Source organism: Pteropus alecto, unplaced genomic scaffold (assembly GCF_000325575.1).
Source record: "Pteropus alecto unplaced genomic scaffold, ASM32557v1 scaffold10, whole genome shotgun sequence".
In the NCBI taxonomy this organism is placed as follows: domain Eukaryota; kingdom Metazoa; phylum Chordata; class Mammalia; order Chiroptera; family Pteropodidae; genus Pteropus; species Pteropus alecto.
Window position 1 is genome coordinate 6,105,826 of NW_006431210.1, and position 23,266 is coordinate 6,129,091.

At 33.7% G+C, this 23,266-nt stretch overlaps 1 protein-coding gene across 1 annotated transcript in view; it reads left to right on the forward strand.

Moving 5' to 3' along the window:
* The first annotated feature begins 2,502 nt into the window (after positions 1-2,502).
* STT3B (STT3B, catalytic subunit of the oligosaccharyltransferase complex) overlaps positions 2,503-23,266 on the forward strand; it is a 51,754-nt gene continuing 30,990 nt past the window's right edge. The window contains exons 1-2 of the mRNA XM_006905717.3: positions 2,503-2,608; positions 5,815-6,106. Of these exons, the coding sequence (XP_006905779.1) occupies positions 5,830-6,106 (277 nt within the window). The 5' untranslated portion in view covers positions 2,503-2,608; positions 5,815-5,829. The remainder of the gene's footprint in view (positions 2,609-5,814; positions 6,107-23,266) is intronic.

Consider the following 23,266-nt stretch of genomic DNA (forward strand, 5'->3'; position numbering starts at 1 on the left):
ACAGCGGGATTGGCTGTAGCAGTTCTTGCACCAGGGAAGACCCAGCGGTGTAGTCTCTGTGTAGCTTTGACAGCTATGGTTAGCGTGGATGAAGATTGCAGGGGTCCTCAACAGCTAAAGCTGCATATGTCTGCAGGACTTGTGAGGGCTGTTGGGGACCTCCTGATTGCCTCTTTTTTCTCCCATGGATTATTTTCATGGCCAAGGGGATCTGTCTCTCTTGGCATTGGCTCTGGCTCATGGGTGGCCTCTTAGTGATGGTGGTACTGGTGGGTTCCCCTGGAGCAGCCACAGAGCCAGGGTACAGGAGTCAGATACACACAGAGTGGTTATACAGCCAGAGTCTGAAGTGAAAGCACTCACAGAATAACTGTCTCTGGGGTCCAGAGTGTTTGTGGCTTTGGTTGCGGGGCATGGCAGCCCTGCCTCTGAGGCAGCACAATAGCTGCTGCTTCTCATAGGGAACACAGCAATGTCTCTCTTTCCAGGGATTTGTGATGATGATGGCTTTCGCTTATCTTAGTGGCTAAAGCTTCTGTTGTCTTCTACAGAGCAAGCCACTGGGGTCTGTGCTGATGAACACTGTGGAGTTCTCCTTTGTGAAAGTTGCTGGAAATGTGCGGCTGTCATGAGGGCTATTGAGGTCAGCAGCAAAGCCTTCCTAACTCCTCCATAGAAAAGGCTACTGGGGGCTGCGATGGCACCTACCATATAGCTGATAATGTAGCCTTCTCTCTTCGTTGTTTCTAGCTGTCTCCAGATGTCTCAGCTAAGCCTATCTTCTAGCAGTCCTTTCTCTGTGGTTATTCTCCATTTTTTACATCATTGGGCTGCGGTAGAATCGTAATTGTACTTTCGAGCCTTCCCAGGGATATTTTCTTTCATGGATAGCTATTTCGTGTGTGTGCGGTCACGCATGTGTGCACAGGAAGGAAGCTGATGTCTCCTACGTCATCTTGCTATTGTTACTCAGAATACTTTCTATCTTGTTCTAATTTGCTTTTCGTTTTTGAACTTTTTACTATTTAGCTTACCTTTTGTTTACCTTGACAATCATTTTTGACACTCAAAACCGAGTAGTTCTTTTATCATAAGTCTTTATTTTGTAATAATAGCAGTAGCCTCTAAGTGCTTTAGAGACATTATATTGTTCACTCATCATAGCTACTTTATGATGTAGGTACTGCTGTTATCCCTCTTTTACAGATGAAGAAACTAGAGCACAGAGAACCTAAGTTATTTTCCCAACTAGGGTCACAAAGCTAGTAAAGTGTGGAACTAAGATATTTAGACCCAGGCAGTATGATTCTAACACCTGTACTTTTCACCTTTAGGTTATACTTCCTTTCAGGCTGCTGTGGCTTAATTTAGCCTTCCAAAGATATTCTTATTTATGTTTCCTATGATATTTGTTTCTTTCATTGTTGATTTTGATGCTTAGCTTTTGTTGCTTACTTTCTTCAAATGTTTGATTTTTGGGTGTGTGCTTTTTTTGGTGTTTGATCAAGTCTGCCTAAAAATGCAATAATGCTTGTATCTAGTGATTATGGGAAGGAGAATTATGATTTGCTGCTGGGAAGGATGTATCAAACTGATACTGAATTAGATGTGAGGATTTTCTATTCATCTTTCTGTACAGCATTGTTCTGCTTTTTGACTCACTTGTCTACATGTAGTGCAGATACCTCTGATCTCCACTTCCTTCCCTTGGCAATGGTAGCAGAAGAGGATCTACCTGCCTGGCTGGCTGTTTCTAATGCCATTACCCTGAGGATTTCTGCAGGTTCTCTTTATACAGAACATGAAATATCTCTGAAATTGCCTCCTTGCTCTCTCCCACCCTCTGGTTTACTTCTACATGCAGTTTGGGCTGTGATTTCTTCAATTTCATTTCTTCCTATTTGTCTTATGTTTTTCATTATTTAACTTTCTATTCCTTAATGTCATATTCTTGTTTTACAGTGCTGTTAAAGTTTATTATACTGGTTTTAGTGCTATCGTAATTTATTCTTTAGTTTGCAATTTTTAGGGTTGTAGGATTAGAGACAATTGTATCAAGAGTGTTCATTTTCATCCTATCTTCTGTCAGTGGTTCTTAAACTTTTGAGAGTCATTGACTTCTTCGACCATTTGATGAATTCCATCTATGCTCACGCCCTTTTTTAAAATTCAAATGCAGCTGTTTACCATCTGTACCCCAAAAGATGGCCAGATGTTAATTTTGAGCATTACTAGTTTTGTAGGCATTGAGCATTACTAGGTTTATAGGCATTGGGGTGGGGAGCACTTTGTTTTTAGTTATATTAGAGGCATGAGCCTATCTTTTGGAAAATAATTTGTTATTCAAGTTTGAGGAAAATTACTATAAAAGATGTATTTATGTAGCTATAGAATTACATATAAAGACACTTATATTTAAAATGTAATATTAGAAAGGTTGAGCTGTTTCTTTCTAGTAAGCAAAGTTTATAACATTTCCTTTTTTCCTGTTTTCTCTAGGTTTAACTATAGATCAACACATCATCTTGCGTCTCATGGGTTCTATGAATTTTTAAATTGGTTTGATGAAAGAGCATGGTATCCACTAGGAAGAATAGTAGGTGGTACTGTAAGTATATTTGCAGTTATTTACGTTCGTATCATAAAATTCATAGTTATTTGAGTAAATCATTAACTGCTAAGATGATGAGTATTCTTGAGAGCTTTGTGTAGTTAACTAATACATTTTTTATGGCTGATTATACATTATTTAATTTACTAAATCTCTTTTCTTGATACTTATCACTCACCCCCACTTCACAAAGTGGGGTTCTCTCACACTAGCCACTATTTTTGACAAATGGTGGAGGCTGTGAGGGGATCTCTTGTCCGAGTGTATCTTAAGTTCAGGTTATTTGTGTATTTTTGTTTTGTTCTTTGGCAACTTTATTGAAAAAATGCTTTTTGGAAGTAAATAGAAATTTAGAAGAATCAGATAATTCTAATTTTCCGGGTCCCAAATCTTTCCTAAATAACTCCAGATAATTTAGTATTGATCATAGTTCATGGTTAATTATTGTATTCAGAAGATGACATAAGGGAAGATATTTTTAGTATTTGGGATGTAAGGAGAATGTTAAAGCGAAAGTGAAAGGCAAGACACCTATTGAGGAGACATACATGTTTAGTATTGATTTTTTTTCTTGATCATTTTTGTCGGAAGTTTATCAATTTTATTAGACTTTTTAACTCAAAGAAACTTTGACCATTGATTATTTCTATTAAATGTTGTCTTCTGTTGTATTACTTTTAATTTATTTTCTTCCTCCCACTTTAAGTTTGTTTTTGTTTTTTTGACTTCTGGTTAAATTTGCTCAATAATTTTCAACCTTTTCTTTGTTATTAATGTACTCATGTTAAAACTATAAATTTCACACTAATCAGTTTTTTGAGCTACATTGCATAATTTTGGTATGTAGTATTTTCATTATCATTCAAGTCAAAATGTATTATAATTTTCATTATAATTTCTTCTCATTCATGGGTTATTTAGAATTGTATTTAACTGGTTAGAGGAAAATATTCCGTATTTTTAATCCTTTGAAATTTGAGACTTGATTTGTAACCTAGAAGTTGGCAGATTTTATAAATGTTCTTTCTATGTTTGGAAGGAATATGTTCTCTATGATAGTAAGATGTTGTATTTCTAATTTGAGACATCTTATCCTTGATGTAAATAGAGATACAGATAGTAGGAGAGTAGTTATGTCATGATGGTCTCCAGGGCAAATTCAAAAGATATTGAATGGTAAGAGGTGTGGTAGATGGCTTTTATCTGTACTTCTTGTGGTGCTAATCCTGTCATATACTATTTGTATTAATATTTGATTACTCTTGTTTGTTTCCTTGTGTGTTTAACTTTTTACTTTGAATTCATCCTCAATGGAGGCTTGTTTTCTGAGACCTTTGGTGTCCTTTGGTGTCCTGATATTTGCGACCATTCCTATAATTTTCTCTTTTGCCTTTGCTGGAGCTTTTATGGATTTCGCTTTTTTTAGGATAGTTTTTAGAGGTCATTTCTTAGCTCAAGATTTCTTATACCTGAAGTTGTTATAAATGTAGAACCCATATTCACACATGTGATGAATGAGTTTCTTATATCTCATTTTGTTTCTCTTCAGAGCTTTGTAAGTAAGGCAAAACATTTCTTACTGCTTCCTTTAATGAATGGGAAGAATTTGTCTGCTCTAGTTTCACTTATAGGCCGGGCTTTGTGCTGGGAATTAGGCCTTTTTTCTAGGATCTGTGTTAAGTGATCCTCCCACCCCCACCAACTTCCATTTCTGAAGGTGTATATCAGACCTGGAATGTGGTCTTTTCCTTCTTTCTGGGAGCTCTCATGGCATCAGCACCTACTTTAAACTTCTTTATTTTTGGCATCTGCAAGGTTCTTTTTCTTTTGAGCTTAAATATACCTTTATTGTTGTTATTTGGTTATAGTTTTTTTGGGGAGTGGGGGGTTCTTTGTTCTTTATTGTTGTTATTTGGTTATGGTTTTTTTGGGGAGTGGGGGGTTCTTTGTTCTTTCATCCAGTACTTCTATGTATTTTAGCTGTATTTTGTGTGTCAGCCCACTCTGCCACATTATCAAGGATGTATTGACTTACCTTTAGAGAGCTATTTTCAAATTCATTTCCATTTGTATTGAATATGGCTGACAAAATCATACACTAGGGCCTGGTAATGTATGTGAAATGGAACAAAATTTTATTTTTTAAGATTGGTGATGATTGCCACACTTTTTCCCCCCTTCCTTTATTCTCTTCTGCATATTCAGTAGGTATTGAGCATCCATTTGCCACTCATTGTTCTGGATGCTGGGAAAATTTTCCTGCTATTCTGGATCTTATATTCTTGTGAGGGTGTTTAACTAATAGACAATAAATAAACTAAGTAAAGTAAATAGTATGTGAAATGGTGATAAGTGATGGAGAAAAAGTGAGGGAGTGAGTTAAAGACCTTGGGGAGTTTGCATTTTTAAGTAGTATAGATAGGAAAGGAAATTTATAACATTCTTTGTAGTTTTAGTGATGGAGAAAGAAAAGAATCTTGTAGGATTTAGTTAATGATAGAAATATAAATACACATTTTAATCATTGATTAGTAGCTCAGAAATGTCTTATTTACTTTTCTTTGAATTCTCTTAATGTTTTAGAGGAATCTTCTTTTAGAGTGAGGATGAGGGGTGCAATTGCTGTTTTAAGTGGTATAAAAATGTTCAACCTTTCAAGAGCCCCAAAATATTATCTTTGAATTCACAAATTGACTAGTCCTTCATTTCCTAGCTAGAGTAGTTTACTTTCCAAATCTTGATTTTGAAAGGGGGGAAGAGTCATTACCACTTAGATAATAGTACACACAATTTCATCTTCTTTTTTTATTTCTTTATACACACAAAAGTATGGGCAAAACTGGATCATGTTAGAACCCTAAACTTAAGGGTAAGTTAGACTAGGACCGTGTTTTATAATGAAAAAATAGTGGTGTCAATAAGAAACTTACCCACAGTTTTCCATAGAAAAACATTTTCAGTTTTAATAATCATTTCATCTGATCTCTTATTTAAATATGTATCTCTCCATATATGAGCTTTTTCTTTGTAGTCAGTCTAAAAGAACATTTAATTTTGTAGTGCGTGAGGAAGGCAAACTGTTTTGAGATATTATTCTCAAACTTATTATAAACAATATATCATAATAAAGACAAGAACTTATGTTAGTGTTTTCAGCTACATTATTTTATATGTAATTACATTTTCCATTTTGTTCTTCCTAGGTTTACCCAGGGTTGATGATAACAGCTGGCCTTATCCATTGGATTTTAAACACATTGAACATAACAGTTCACATAAGAGATGTATGTGTGTTCCTTGCACCAACTTTTAGCGGCCTTACATCTATATCTACTTTCCTGCTTACCAGAGAACTTTGGAACCAAGGAGCAGGACTTTTAGCTGCTTGTTTTATTGCTATTGTACCAGGTTACATTTCTCGGTCTGTAGCTGGATCCTTTGATAACGAAGGCATTGCTATTTTTGCACTTCAGTTCACGTACTACTTGTGGGTAAGTAACATTTGATTTTTTTACTACCATTAATACCCATGGACTTTCTGCTGAAATGCTGTAGGTGGTACATATTTATCTTTGATCAGTTATAGTTGCATACAGAGATCTGCATTACTGTTCATAGTAAATATAATAATATTTAAAAATGTCAGGTACTATTCTCTCTCCATTTGTTATATAAATTTTGACAATAATCCTACTATGCCTATTTTAGATGATGATAATGTCCTTTATAAGTCATAGCTCCAAAAAAGTTTATCAAAAAAAAAAAAAAAACAAGCTATCAATTTTGTTTCTTTTGTGTGGACGGAGAATGATCAGAATACTTTAGAAAGTTGAAATGTGGTTCAGTGTCTTGGATTTTGAATTCTATGTCCAAAGTTGGCATCATTTTGCTGTTGCCAAGCTATTTCTTTCTTCTTAATCTGTATACCTCTTATTTCCTTTTCTTGTCTTTTCGTATTAGCTAGTTCTTCCAGTACTATGTTGAAAAGGAATGGTAAGAGAGGACATTCTTGCCTTGTTCCTGATCTCAGTGGGAAAGCTTTGAGTTTCTCACCATTAACTATGTTAGCTGTAGATTTTTTTATGTAAGGAAGTTCTACTCTACTGCTAGTTTGTTGAGAGATTTTATGAATGGATGTTGAATTTTGTCAAATGCTTTTCCCGTATCTGTTGATAAAATTACATGATGTTTTTCCTTTGACTTTTTGATGTGATGAATTACATTTATTAATTTTCAAATGTTGAACCAGTTTTTTATACCTGAGATAAATCTAACTTGTTCATGGTGTATAATTCTTAAAATGCATTGTTGAATTTGATTTACTAATACTTTGTTGAGGATTTTTGCATCTGTCTTCATAAGAGATTAGTCTGTAGTTTTCTCATAATGACTTTGTCTGGTTTTGGTAGTAGTATAATCTTGACCTCATAGAATGAGTTAGGAATTATTCATTCTGCTTCTGTTTTCTGAAAGAAATTGTAGAGAATTGGTATAATTGCTTATGTAAATATTTGGTAGAATTCACCAGTGAACCCCTTGTCCTGGTGCTTTCTGTTTTGGAAGGTTAATTATTGATTCAATTTTTTAAATAGATACAGGCCTAGTCAGATTATCTGTTTCTTTTGTGAGTTTTGGCAGATTTTGTCCTTTAGGAATTGGTTCATTTCATTTAATTATCAAACTATGAACATAGAGTTCATAGTATTCCTTTATTATCCTTTTAATAAATGTTCATGGGATCTGTAGTGTGATGTTCCTTCTTTCATTCCTGATATTACTAATTTGTGCCCTCTTCTTTCTTAGCCTGTCTAGGGACTAATCGATTTTTTTTTTTTTTTTTTTTATCTTTCAGAGAACCAATTTTCCGTTTCATTGATTGTCTCTATTTTCTATTTTCTATTTTGTTAATTTCCGCTCTCATTCTTCTTTTCTTCTGCTTCCTTTGGATTTAAATTTCCCTTCTTTTTCTAGTTACCTAAGGTGGAAACTTAGATTATCTTTAGATAATCTTTTAGCTATATCTTTCTCTTCCAGTATATGCATACAGTGCTGTAAATGTCCCTATAAGCACTGTTTTCATCATACAAATTTTGATAAGTTGTTTTCAATTTTATTTAGTTAACAATGTTTTTAAATTTCTCTTCTAATTGTTTTCTTTGACCCACGTGTTATTTAGAAGTGTTTAATCCGCACTTATTTTGAAAATTTTCAGTTACCTTTCTGTTATTTATTTTTAGTTCTATTGGGGGCTGAGAGTACACATTAAATGATTTCTGTTCTTTTAAATTTGTTAAGATGTGTTTTATGGCCCAGAATGTTTTATCTTGGTGAATGAATGTTCCATGTTGGCTTGAGAAGAATATGTATTCTGCTGTTCAGTGAAGTAGTTGGTAGATGTCTATTATATCTACCTGCTAGATCTGCCCATTCCCGAGAGAGGGGTTTTGCAGTCTCTAATTTTGATAGTGGATTCATCCATTTTTCCTTGCAGTTCTATCAATTTTTTCCTCATGTAGTTTGACCCTCTGTAATTAGATGCATACACTCTAGTGATTATTATGTCTTCTTGGAGAATTAATCCCTTTATCATTATGTAATGCTTTTTTTTATCCCTGATAACTTTCCTTGCTTGGACATCTGCTATGTCTGAAATTAATATAGCTATTCCTGCTTTGTTTTTATTAGTGTTATCATGGCATATTTTTCTTTGCCATCTGTTTATTTTTAACCTATATGTATCTTTATATTTAAAGTTGGCTTCTGGTACACAACATATACTTGGGTCTTGTTTTTTGATCTACCCTGACAATTTGGTTTTTAATTGCTACATTTAGACTAATATTGATGTTCAGATTATTGATATAGTTGGATTAATATTTACATATATATTCCTGTTTTCTATTTGTTACTCTTGTTCTTTGTTTCTATTTTTGTCCTCCACTCTTTTTCTGACTTTTGTGGTTTTAATTGTGCATTTTATGATTCCATTTTCTCTCCTTTCATAACATATCTGTTATACTTAACACTATATCACTTCACAGGTAATATAAGTACCTTATAATAACAAAATAATCCTAATCCCTTCCTCTTGTTCTTTGTAATGTTACTGTTATTTATTTCACTTATACATAATCATATGTAAGATATATATCCATAAACATATATAATAGAATACATTGTTGATATTATTTCTAACAAATAGTTATCCGTAATATCAATTAAGAATAAGAAAATAGAAGTTTTTATTTTACTTCTGTCTTTGATGTTCTTTGTTCCTTTATGTAGATCTAGGTTTCTGATCTATCTTATTTAACATTTATCGCAAGACAAGTCTGTTGTCAAATTCTCTCAAATGTTGTTTGTCTGAGAAAGTCTTATTTCTCTTTTACAAATTTTGAAGGATAATTTTACAATATATAGAATTCTAGGTTGGTGTTTTTTTCTCTCAATACTTTAAATATTTCACTCTCGCGTGTATGGTTTCTTAGTAGAAGTTATGTAATTCTTATTTTAATCCTTCTGCGCATAAGGTGTCTTTTCTACTGGCTACTTCTAGGACTTTGATTTTCTGTAGTTTGAAAAAGATGTCTAGGTGTAGTTAGATTGGCTGTGTGTGTGTGTGTGTGTGTGTGTGTGTGTGTGTGTGTGTGTGTGTGTGTTTGAGCTTCCTGGATCTGTGGTTTGGTGTCTAATGTTCATTTGTTGGAAATTCTCATCATTATCATTTCAAATATGCTTTTCCTTTCTCTTTTCTCCTCTGATATTTCCATTACAGATATATTATACCTTTAAAGCCAGACACACTATACTAAGTAAAAGGAATTTCTGTAATTTCTTTAGTAATGTGAAGGTAAGGTGTGGGCAGAGGAGAAGCATTCTATAGTCCTGTGATTAGTAAGCCGGACTGTGAACTTCATAAGTGCTTCTTTTTTTTCCCCTCTCCCCTTAGGTGGGAAAGGATGGCTAGAGTAGGCTAGAGTTGGATATTTTACTTCTCCTATGTAGAAGGCTGTAGCTGACTGGAGTTGGGTATTTCCCTTCCTCCAGGTCAGTTAGGCTCTTATAACATGCTAGCAGGTTAGACACTGGTTAATAGTTCCTCTTGAAGATAGGCCTTGTTAAGAATTGAATGCTCTGGCATATTTCAAAATGGTTCTTTCCCCAACCCTGTGCCAGAAGCAATGAAGGGACTCTTTTCTCCTTATATTGTGAGAACCTGGTTGAGATCCTGGAGGTAAATCACACAAAATTGTGGGGGTCTCCATATGACTGGATCCAACCTGGAGTTTTTCAGTCTCCTCACTAAATTTTACACACTGAGTGTCCAGCGATTCTTGAGTTTCAGTTCAGGTTTTCCTTATCTATTTCCACTGGTAAGCCGTGTGTCTCTCCAGTCTTGAATTTATGTATTTATACCTGTTTATAATGAAAGTGTAAAAAAAGGTATGTGTCCATCATATATATCAACTTCATGAAAGTGGTTATTCCTGAATAACCACTGTATGAGTGAGTGAAATAGAGGAAGGAGGTATGAAGTGAGGTTAAAATATATCAGTAAAAAAGACAAAAAATTTAATAAAAATCTGAAGTAGATAAGGTATTTTCGTATATGGAAGTCTGGATGGCTATTCTCTACTCTTCTATATGTTTGAAACATTTTGTAATAAAAAATAATAATTTTTATATATTTTAAACCACAAAAGTCCTATTTGTTGAAAATTTAGAAACAGAAATCACTTCGATATTGCTACCATTTTTATTTTGTCATATTTCTAAAATTTTTTTATGCTTTTAAGAAACAAATGGCATTATCTGTGTAGCTTTGTATTCTTTGTTTTCTTTCAACATATCATGAGTCTGGACCATTGCAAGAGTGTTTTAACTGGCATCTTAATTATCTTACTTAACATTTTTTTAAATTTAACTTTTAAAACCGAGACAGAATTCATATTAACATAAAAATCATTATTTTTAACCATTTTAAAGTCAACAGTTCAGTGGTTTTTAGTATCTTATAGAATATTTTATCACCCTCTAAAGAACCCTTGTAACTCTCAATTCCCCTCACACTATCAGTTTTCTTTTTGTCTCTATACACTTACCTATTCTAGGCATTTCATATCTATAAAAACTATATAAAATATGTGACCTTTTATGTATGGCCTCATTCACTTAGCATAATTACTCATGTTGACATGTATCAAATTTTATTCCTTTTTATGGCTGAATAATCCATTATGTATGGATATACCACACTTTTATGTGCGGATATACCACACTTTTAAAAAGTGTGGATATACCACACTTTTAAAAATCCTTCATCTGTCGATGGACATTTCAGTTGTCTTTATAAACTGTTATGAATAATGCTGCCAACATTTGTGTACAGGTTTTTGTGTGTGGACATACGTTTTCATTCTTTTTGGTACATACCTAAGAGTGGAACTGTTGGTTCCGTGGTAACCATGATTAATTTTGTGGAACTGCCAGACTCTTCCCCGCAGTTGTTGTGCACTGTTTTACATTCCCACCAGCAGTGTATGAGGGTTTTAATTTCTCTGAATTCTCACCAATACTTTTTTGTATTGCCTATTGGTATGAAGTAGTATCTCATTCGTTCTTTTCCTTACAGTGGTAAATACACATAATGTAAAATTTACCATCTTTACCATTTATAAGTGTAGAGTTCAGTGGTATTGAATACATTCATAATGTCGTGCAACCATCACCATTTATCTGTATAGCTTTTCATCTTGTAAAACTTGAAACTATATCCATTTAACAGTAACTCCCCCTTCTTCCCTCCCCATACCCTGACAACCACCATTCGACTATCTATGATTTTTACTACTCTACGTATTTTGTATAAGTGAAATCATACAGTTCTTGTCTTTTTGTGACTGGCTTATTTTACCGAGTTAGCATAATGTCTTCAAGGTTTATTTGTGTTGTAGCATATAACAATTTTCTTACTTTTAAAGACAGTCTGTTGTATTTATATATATATACCACATTTTGTTTATCCTTTCATCCATTGATGGACACTTGGGTTGCTTCCATGTTTTTGCTATTGTGAATAATGTCGCTATGAACATGGATGTACAAATATCTCTTCAGGACTCTGCTTTCAATTTTGGGAGATATATACCTAGAAGTGAAATTGCTAGATCATGTGGTAATTCTGTTTTTGACATTTTGAGGAACTGTCATACTGTTTTCCTTAGCAGCTGTATCATTTTACATTCCCATCAACAACAGTACACAGGGTTTCCAAAATCTCCACATCCTCACCAATACTTGTTGTTTTTGTTTGCTGTTTGGTTTTTTGTTTGGGTAACCATACAAATGAGTATAAGGTGGTATCTCACTAGTTTTGATTGTCATTTTCGTAATGATCTGTAATGTTGAGTATCTTTTCATGGGGTTAATGGCCATTTGTATATCTTTGGAGAAATGTTTATTCAAGTCCTTTGCTCATTATGAATCAGATTGTTTTTTTGTTGATGAGTTTTAGGAATTTTCTATATATTCTCCATATTAATACTTTATAAGATATATGATTTGCAAATTTTTCTTTCATCCTGTGGGTTGCCTTTTTTACACTGCTGATATTGTCTTGATGCACACATTTTTTTTATGAAGTCAGATTTGTTATTTTGTGTCTGTGCCTTCAGTTCCCATCCGAGAAATCATTGCCAAAGATAATGTCAGGAAACTTTGGCCCTATGTTTTCTTCTAAGAGTTTTATATTTTATAGTTTTAGGTCTTACATTTAGGTCTTCTGGAGTTAATTCTTGTATATGGTGTTAGCTAAGGGTCTGACTTCATTATTTTGCCCATTGATGTCCAATTTTCTGAAAATTTTTTGTTGAAAGACTCTTTCACCATTGAATGGTCTTGGCACACTTGTTGAAAATCACTCGGCCACATATGTGAAGATTTATTTGGGGTAATTTGTTCCCTTGGTCTATATGTGTGTCTTTTTGTTACCGCCATGCTGTTTTGATTCCTGTAGCTTTGTATAAGTTTTAAAATCAGGAAGTTTATATTTTCAGCTTTGTTATTTTTCAAGATTCTTTTGGCTCTTAGGGGTCTCTTAAGATTCTATATGAATTGCAGGATGGGTTTTTATTTCTGCAAAAAAAATTTGGATTTTGATACAGATTGCATCAACTCTAGGTCACATAGGATAGTGCACTTAAAAATGTGTATTTGCGGTTTTTTGATGAAGTGGTCTATGAATGTCTGTTAAGTGTGGATCTGTTCTAATATGATATTTAAGGCCATTATTTCCTTATTAATGTTCTGTGCGGATGGTGTGTTTATTTTCAAACCAACTGCTTAACCTTTTTTATAAGGTAATGTGTCTAAAATTTAAAAGAGCCACTACATCAAACTAAAAAGCTTCTGCACAGCAGAAGAAACTGTCAACAAGATAAAGAGACAACCATCCGAACAGAAGAAGATATTTGTAAGCAACATCTCCAATAAGGGCCTAATATCCAAAATATACAAAGAACTCATACAACTTAACAACAACAAAAAACAAACAGTCCAATTAAAAAATGGGCAGAGGACCTGAATAGACTTTTCTCCCAAGATGACATACAAATGGCCAACAAACATATGAAAAGATGCACAATGTCGCTAGCTATTAGAGAAATGCAAATCAAAACCACAATGAGATGCCATCTCACACCTGTTAGAATAGCCATTAGTTATCAACAAGACAAGTAATAACAAGCGTTGGAGAGGATATGGAGAAAAAGGAACCCTCCTACATTGCTGGTGGGACTGCAAATTGGTACAGCCACTCTGGAAAACAGTATGAAGGTTCCTCAAAAAACTAAGAGTTGATCTACCATATGATCCAACAATCCTTCCACTGGGTATTTACTCCAAAGACTTGAAAACTCATATCCGAAAAGATATTTGCACACCAGTGTTCATAGCAGCATTATTCACGGTGGCTAGGACATGGAAGCAACCGAAGTGTCCTATGATAGATTATTGGCTAAAGAAGCTGTGGTACATAGATACAATGGAATATTACTCAGCCATAAGAAGACATAAAATACTGCCATTTGTGGCAACATGGATGGACCTTGAGATAATTATGCTAAGGAAAATAAGCCAGACAGAAAAAGTTGAAAACCACATGATATCACTTATATGTGGGATAAAAACCTAAAAGCAACAAAAGAACGGACAAACAAACAGACTCATGGACATGGACAATAGACTAGTGGTTATCAGAGGGTAGTGGGGCCGGGGGGAGAGGGGAGGTTGATGGGGTGGGTACAAGGGATCAAATATGTGGTGACAGAAAGAACTCTAACTATGGACGGTGTATACACAATATAATATATATATATGCCTTACTGCTAAATTGTACACCTGAAACTTACTGGATTTCTTTAACCAGTGTCACCATAACGAATGAATGAATGAATGAATGAATTTACAAGAGTAGTCTTGTGTCATAGCATTATTGTTTTCAAAGCACTGTTGACAGACATATTTCTGTGTACTTTGGGATTTGTATTCTATAGAGGTTCTAACATTTTGTCATCAAGATCTAGTGGTTAAAAGTACAGTCTTTGTAGACAAACTGCCATGGTTTTCTTCCTTTTTGTTTAAATGCTAGCTCTATCATTAGGGTTGTTTAAACCATCTCCATGTGTATTTTGTCAACTATAAAAATGGAATATTAATACCTACCTCATTTGACTTAATACATGCAAAGATATAGAACATTGTGGGAACACAAAGTGATGAGTACATTATTTTTTTTAAAGGTTTCCTCCTGTGCCCTTGTAATCACATCCTTTTCTTAATCCACATTCCTTGCAGCCAGAGATCTGATTTCTGTCTGTTTATCTTTGGTAGTTTCTTTTGTAGAATGCTATGTAATAGAAACAGTAAGGGCTGACTCACTTCACTTAGTGTAATACTTTGACAATCATCCATGTTGTATAGTTTAGTGGTTTGTTACTTTTTATCACTGACTAGTATTCTGTTGTATGAATGTACTATAGTTTTCTAGCTTTTGGCAGTTATGAATAAAGCAGCTATAAATGTTTGCATATACGTCTTCATATTGACATAAATTAGTGTTCCTCTTAGATAAATGCCTAGGTGTGGGATTACTGGTTTGCATGATAAGTATATACTTAATTTTATAAAAAGCTGCCAAAGAGTTTCCTAAAGTGGTTGTGTCATTTTGTATCCGCTCCACCAGAATATGAGGAGTTGCATTTACTTGCTTCATCAGCACATGGTGTGTTCAAATTTTTTAATTTTAGCCATCTAGTGGATATGTAATAGTATATCAGGGTTTTAATTTGCTTTTCGCAGGGAGACATTGTAAGATTTCATCACATTATTCAGAATAGTACAGAATTTAAAACTTAAGAATTGTTTCTTGAATTATATCTAGAATTTTCCATTTAATAGTTTTAGGCCATGGTTAACTGAAACCTAGAAAAGCAGAACGGTAGGTAAGGGGGGACTATTATACTATAACTTTATAATCTTGAAGTTGGGTTGTATTTGTCCTGTGATTTTGTTCTTCTATATTGTGTTGGTTATTCTGGGTTTTTCTTTTCCATATAAATTTTTGAATTAATTTGTTTATGTCTACAAGATAACTTGCTGAGATTTTTATTGTGATTATATTGAATCTACACATCAAGTTGGGAAGAATCGACATCTTAACTATATTGAGTTTTCCTATCATAAACATGGAAAATCTCCATTTATTCAGATCTTTGATTTCTTTCCTTGGAGTTTGGTAGTTGTCACATGAATTCTGTACATACTGTTAGATTTATACCTAAGTATTTACTTTTCCTTTCTTTCCTTCCTTCCCTTCTTTTTCTCTTTCAATCTCACCCCTCCCTCTTTCTTTTTCTCCTCTTCCCTTTCTTTCTCCCTCCCTCCCCCCTTTCTCTCTTTCTCTTTCTTGTTCTTTCTCTCCTTCCATCCCTTCCCTTCCTTTCTTCCATTTGTGGTAATGTGCATTGTGTGCTAAATGGTGGCGTTTTTTATTTTAAATTCCAGTGGTTCATTGCTGGTAAATAGTAACTCAGTTGAAGTTTGTATCTTACAACATTGCCTATAATTATTTATTAGTTTCAGTAGTTTTTTGTTTGATTTGTTTGAGATTTTCTGTAATGTCATGCAAACAAAAACAGCTTTATTTCTTCCCAGTCTGTATACTGTTTTTCATCTATTATTGCAATAGCTAGCACTTTTCAACTAGTGTTGAAAAGACATGGTGAGAGTAGACATTCTTACATTATTCCTGATCTTAGTGGGAAAGCTTCAAGTTTTCCACCAATAAGTGTGATATTAGCTGTAGATTTTTTGCAGACGTTTTTTATCAAGTCAAAGTTTTCTTGAATGGGCATTGGATTTTGTCAAATGTTTTTTGGCGTCTATTCATATATGATCTTTTTCCTTTAACCTTTTGGTGTGATGTATTACATTGGTTTTTGAGTATTGAACTAGCCTTGAATACCCAGAATATATCCCACTTGATTATGGTGTGTAAGTCTTTTTATTCATTATTGGATTCAACTTGCTAACATTTGTTGGGGATTTTTTTATCTCTGTGGAAAATATTGATCTGTAGTTTTCCTTTCTTGTAATGTCTTTGTCTGGATTTGGTATTAGGATACTGCTGGCCTCATAGAATGTTAGGAAGTAACCCTGCTTCTATATTTTTGGGAGAAGTTTTAGAAAGTTATCATTTCTTCCTTAAATGTTTGGTAGAATTCACCGGTGAAACCATGTGGGGTTTGTGTTTGGAAGGTTATTAGTTATTGTTTCAATTTCTTTACTAGGTATTGGCCTATTCAGATTATCTATTTTAAGTTTTAAATTTTTAATTCTAATTTGCTATGCTTTTTTATGTACAGTTGGACTCATTGTTCAAACATCATATAACTCAATTGTATTAACTAATTTTAGGTGACTCTTTTTGAAGTATTATAAAGTAAATACACATTAATTCTTTAAAGTACTTACCTAATTCAGGGACACACTTAGCAAAATAAAAAGAAATGATTTTAATTCTGTCAGAACAAGCGACATATTTCCTACCTGTCTTTTATCATATTCCCTGATTAGGAGCAGCGAGCTAAACTTATTTTGTCCTGTTAATTAGGTAATAGTAGTCTTTCTATGCTTTCATTCTTCAAACATTAGTAAACATTAGTAAAGGATGAAGAAGTACAATTTAGTAGTTACAAAACAGTCACAGGGACGTAGAGTACAACATAGGGAATACAATCGATAGTTTTGTAATGGCTATGTGTAGAGCCAGATGGATGCTAGAGTAATCGAGGTATCACTTCATAAGCTATAAATGTCTAACCATTGTACTGTATACCTGAAACTAATATAAATTTTAACAGATAAAACCACACACAAAAAAGTTCGTAAACTACTAAACAGATTTAACCATATTAAGTACCTTTATGAAGCTGGAGCAAAAAGGGCTGGTGAGATACCCAGATATGAGTGATGGCCATACCCAATCTCATTGATCCAGTGTTTTTTATGGATAGATATTAGATTATTACTGCTTTAAAGGAAGGTTATAATGAAAATGAAATTAAGGCTATATGAAATTTATGACTAACCTTTTACAGTTTTTTTCATTGTCCAGTACATAAAATCTAAACTAGTGTTTTCTAACTTCAGCCTATAGAACTTTTTTGCTCTAAATCTTTTCTGGGGGTCTTTAATTATGCTTACTAGTTTTTGTTAGAAAGGTATAATTAAATAACAGAAAATTAAGCGAATGAGAAATTACTTATGATTTTAGTACCTTTGGCTTAGCCATTTTAATATATTTTCTATCTGTATTCATTTTCCCATGTACATTGCTTTTTTCTCCTACATGTAGTTGGTGATTATTCAGTAAACACAATTTTGTATCCTGCCTATTTTGTTTAATATTACATCTTTGCTTAAGTAGAGAAGGCGGCTAGAGATCTTTCTACCCTACCTGGAAGCTAGCTAAAGATTCCTGTCTCCTCCTTTCCAAGCCATCCTGTTTGGTAGGATCTCTTCTCAGAAAGGAGCTGACTTTTCTGACAGAGATTAATCTTTTTCTTTTTGGCTTTCTACTTTGTTTTTCTTTTTTTGAAACAGCTTTATTTAGGTATAATTTGTATGTGGTAGAATTCACCTATTTTAAGTCTGATGAGTTTTAGTAAATTTATAAATTTCTGTGATCATCATGACAATTTAATTTTAGAACATTTCTATCACTCCTAAATGTTTACTCACTGTCTCTGTTTATAGTCGAGCTTCATTTCTTATCTACTCATCTCTAGACCTAGGCAACCACTGATATGCTTTTTATTTCTAGAAATTTCATATAAACTGCATCATATAATATATATTCTTCTGTATGTGTCTTCTTTTACTTACCATGTTTTAGTGCTTTTTTCATATTGTTGCATATATCACTAGTTCACTCCTTTTTATTATTGAATAAAATCCATTGTGTAGATATATACCAAATTTTGTTCATTCAGTTGGTGGACATTTAGATTTCCAATTTTTGGTTAAATAATGCTGCCGTGAATGCTAGGTACAAATATTTATGTGGATATATGTTTTTATTTTTCCTAGGAACAAATCCCTAGGAGAAGAAATGCTGGATTTTATGTTTAGTGTAGCTCCTCTTTAATAAGCTACCATACTTTTCCAACAAATGTAACATTTTTCATTGTAACCAATATTGTATGAGGGTTCCAGTTTTTCCATATTCTTGGAAATACTGGTTTCATTGGCTTCTGATTATAGCCATTCTAGAGGGTGGCCTAGTAATATCTCATTGTGGTTTGAATTTGCATTTTCTTAGTGACTAATGATGTTGATATCTTTTCATGTGCTTATTGGTATTTTATGTGTATTCTCCTCAGAGAAATATTTATTGAAATCTTTTACTCATTTTTAGAGGGAGAATAGTCTGTCTTATAATGGAGCTGTAAGATTTCCTTTTTTTATTCCGGATAAAGGTCCTGAATCTGACAAGTCCTGTCAGATACATGTTTTGCATATATTTTCTCCCAGTCTAGCTCTCTTTTCATTTTCTTAATGGTCTTTTGAAGGACAAAAATTTTAAATTTTGATGAAGTCTAATTCATTATTTTTTGTAGATTATACTGTTGGAGTTACGTAAGAAACTGTTGCCTAACTCAGTGCCACACATATGTTCTGTATGTTTTATTCATGAAGTTTTATAATTTAGTTATTACATTTATGTCTATGACCCACTTAGAGTGAATTTTTTAATGTGGTATGAAGGGTCTAAGATCCCCAACACCCTCTTTTGGGAACATGGATATCCAGTTGTTATTCAGTCGTTATTTATTGAAAAGACAATCCTTTCCCCTGAATTGATGTCTTTGTTGAGAATTAATTGACCATAAATTGTGAGTTTATTTCACGACTCTATTCTGTTTCATTGATCTAATATTCTATCTGTATACCATTGACACACTGTCTTGATTAATGTAGCTTCATAGTACCTTTTAAAATTGTGAAGTGTACTATAGTTTTTTATATACTGATCATGTATCCTGTGACCTTGCTAAACTTGCTTGTGAAATTTTTTTAAGATTCCTTGGAATTTTAAAAGATCGTGTTATCTACAAAGTGTTTTGCTTCTTCCTTTGGAATCTGTATACATTAAAAAAAATTTTTCTTGACTGTACTGGCTAGAACCTCTAACACAGTGTCCAATAGAAACAATGAAAATGGACATCCGTTCTTTCCTGATCTTAAGGGAAAAGCATTCAGGCTTTCACCATTAAGTATGATGTTAGTTGGAGAGTTTTTGTATATATTCTTTATCATAGATTAAGAAAGTTTTCATCTCTTTTCAGTTTGAGAGTTTTTATCATGAATTAGATTTTTCTCAAATTCTTTATTTATGTCTATTGAGATGATCATATGATTTTGTCCTTTATTACATCAATTTGGGGTTTCTCTACCTCAGCACTATTGACATTTTGGGCCAGGTAGTTTGGGTAATGTTTTGTGTACTGTAGGATATTTAGCGGCATCCCTTGCCTCGACACACAAGATGCCAGGTTGCAGTAACCAAAAATGTCTTCAGACATTGCCAAATGTCCCAGGGAGGGAAGTGGGAGGGTGGCAGAATCACCTTCAATTGGGAACCACTGCATTACTTTATTTTCAGATGTTAAAATAACTGAATTCCTGGAATAAATTCCATTGGTTCATGATGTATGAACTTTTTTAATACATTACTGGGTTTGTATTGTTTATATTTTGTTAAGAACTTTTGCTCTATATCCACAAGGGATATATTGACATGTAGTTTTATTTTCTTATAGCTTTGTCTGGCTTTGGTATCAGGGTTATATTGGGCTCCTAAAATAAATTAGGGAAGTGTTTCCTTCCCTTCCGTTTTCTAAAAGTTTTTATAGGATTGTACTGTTTCTTCCTTAACTGTTGATTACTTCTCATGAGTGAAGCCACCTGAACCTGGGAAGATTTTTAACTGCTAATTCAATTTTTATTGACATAGTTCTGTTTTGATTTTATGTTTCTTCATGAGTAATTTGATAATGTGCATCTTTTTTTAAACTCTTCCATTTCATCTAAATGATCTAAATTTTGGCACTTCATAATAACTCCTTTATAATTATTTTCTGTACAGTCTGTAGTGATGTCACCTCTTTATTCCTAGTGTCGCTTTTTTGTATCTTCTCTCTTTTCTTGGTTTAAAGTTTATCAAACTTTTATTTTCATTGATTTTTCTCTATATCGCTTCTATTTCATCTGTTTCTTGATCTTTGTTATTTTCTTCTACTTCGTGATTGGTTTGCTCTTTAGCTTCTTGAGGTTGAAACATAAGTTATTTTAGCTCTTTCTATTTTTCTAATAAGAGATTTAAAGCTTAATCATTGCTTTAGCTATTTTCTGTATATTTTAATATGTTGTGTTTTCACTGTCACGTAGTTAAAATTTTTCTTTTATTTCATGATTTCTTTTTTGACCCATGAGCTCTTTAGAAGTGTGTTGTTCCAAATATTTGGAAATTTCTCAGCATTCTTATTAATTTCTAATTCTGTTGTTATTGAAGAATTCTAAATCAGGTCTTTCAATATCAACATGTCAAAAAGACTGAGTTCAGAAAACACCCATGCACACCTACCTGTTTGCCTTCTTCCTTTCCACTGATGGCTAGTACCTTAAGCTAGGAAACTAGGAGTTCTACTCAACTTCTTTTTCTCCATTACTTTTGAATTCTAGTAGCTCACCAAAAAACGTTGATTTGGTCCTTGAGCATAGCCTCTCCTTTTTGTATACATTCTTACTACTATAAATTTGGACCTCAACACTCACTTCATTTATTATACCAGCCTTGTAACTTGTATCTCTATTACCAAGGGCATTCAGGATCTATAAGGGCCTTTTGGCACTCAGTGTCTATACTCATCATATGCTCTGTCATATTGAGCTTTGACTGTAGTCCTTTTGTGTCTTATTTCCCTAGTTGGGGCAAGACTGAATTATAATTTGTGTGTCTAACACAAATTTGTGTATTGGTAAATACTGAGGATATGTTTGGGTCACAGTATATATCCTTTCTCATTCTCTCTTAGCCCATGTAGTTAGCTTTAGAGTCTGTGGAAATTTCAGGGTATGAACTATTTTTAGTAGTTGTAAATATATAATGATTTTTTATTTTTATTTTTATTTTTGGTAATAGATTGTAGTAGTCTGGGTCCAATCAATCACAGTAGGTTAAATAAGGGAGTTTTATGTAAAGAAGTATTAACTATAATTGAAGAGTAACTAATATAGAAGGACACTATAGGGTATCCTTGGGCTGGGGTATAGTACCCAAGGAAAGACAAGCTTTGAAAGGATTTAGATCTCATTGGGGAGGGTGTGGTTCAGCCCACCAACAGCAGAGAAGCTCTATGGTTTGGCCAAGCCAGAGCTGGTTTGGCATTGCCAGACAAGCAATAAAACACCCTTTGGAGTATAGATGTATGGGGGAGCTGGTAACTTGTATAGCATGGTATGCGGTGGGAGTTTGGGTACTAGTGGGTGGGCAGGAGGCTTTCAGAGTGTGTATGGGGCTTCTGGTTACCATGTCAAGAGGACCGCAGAAAAGTTATTGCTAGATCAAGGCTGCAGTCACAACAGGACTTTGTTTTGGGCCCATGGCTGGTGTCTGTACCACCAGATATCCTCGCACCCATCCCACCAAATCCAGCCTACACCTGAAATGATTAGAGAGCCTCTTCTCCTACAGTGTTCCTCTTATACTTCTGAGAAACCTTAACACCATACTCATTTTAAATGAGAAATAGTTAAAGGAATTTTGTTAACACAGAACATATATTGAAGGCTATATTGGAGCTTAGAGGCAAAAAATAATAACTGGTTCATAAATATAAAGGACTGAATGAATGGTCATTTGTAAGCTTTCCCTGCCAGCATTTTTTTCTTTACCTCTGACTGGACAGCCTATCCTTTGTACTCTCAATCTCTACATATTTTTTCTTGTTTGCTCTATTGATCTACCTACCATAGCCTTCTGTGCCCCTGTACTTGGGATTCTTTTTTGTTTCTGGTGCATCTCATCCTCTTGAGGACACTATTTCTTCTATTCTCTCCCACTTAGAATTAGACCTTTCTGAACATTTTCTTTTCCATTTCTGTAGTACCCGCTCCCTTTTCTAAAAATTATCTTTAGTCTCTGTTTTGGTCTCCATATGATTTTGGCAGCATTACTTGGTTCCATCTCACTTCTTCAGGCTCTGGAAATTGGACATTACAGGAATAATCTCTAATCTGCCCTGGAAATTTTTCTTACTTTAAATTACATTTTAGCATAAAGGCCTACCTTATTATTTTACCCTGTCAAAGATAAACCTTAGCCCTTATTTTTAAAATCAAGGTATATTTGGAGGGAAGAGGAGGGGCTATTTTGTCACACATATATACCATGATGAATTCAAAGCAGTTTTTCACTAGTCTAGTAGAAATCAGCCTGAAACACCTTTAAGTGCTGTAAACCAAAAACGTTTTCTCTTTCCTTCCTCCCTCCCTTTTCGTTTTGTTTTTACAGTTCTCCCAGAGATTGGCTGTCACCTGTAGTTGGCTTTAATATACTAGTAGAGGCCCATTTTAAAAGTAAAGAATTTCTTGAAATCAGCTCTATAGAATACTGTTAAATTTGAACTTCCTATTGGGGCTTGGCATTAATTTTTTTTTATATATACAGAATTGCTTGTAATGGGACTTCTTATGTCTGTCATTTCTTTAGGACATTCACATTACTCATCTTAAAATTGACCCTTTGGCATAAGTATTTAGAACTTGTGTTTTCTGAAATTTAAAATTCAGTTTTCTGAAGTTGCTAACATATTTTGTTTTTTTTTTTTTTTCAGATGAATATATAAACTCTTATCTAGGAATTATTTCTTTGATTAGTTTTTTTCAGTAGAGATTTGTCAACTTTTTGAACCTTCATTTACTGCAAGTTGCCTTTCCAGTTCAGAGTAATTGAGAATTTTACTGGTATGTCACTAGGCTATCTAGAAACTATTTTAGGAATATAAATTTCTTGGAGATATTGATTATGGTATC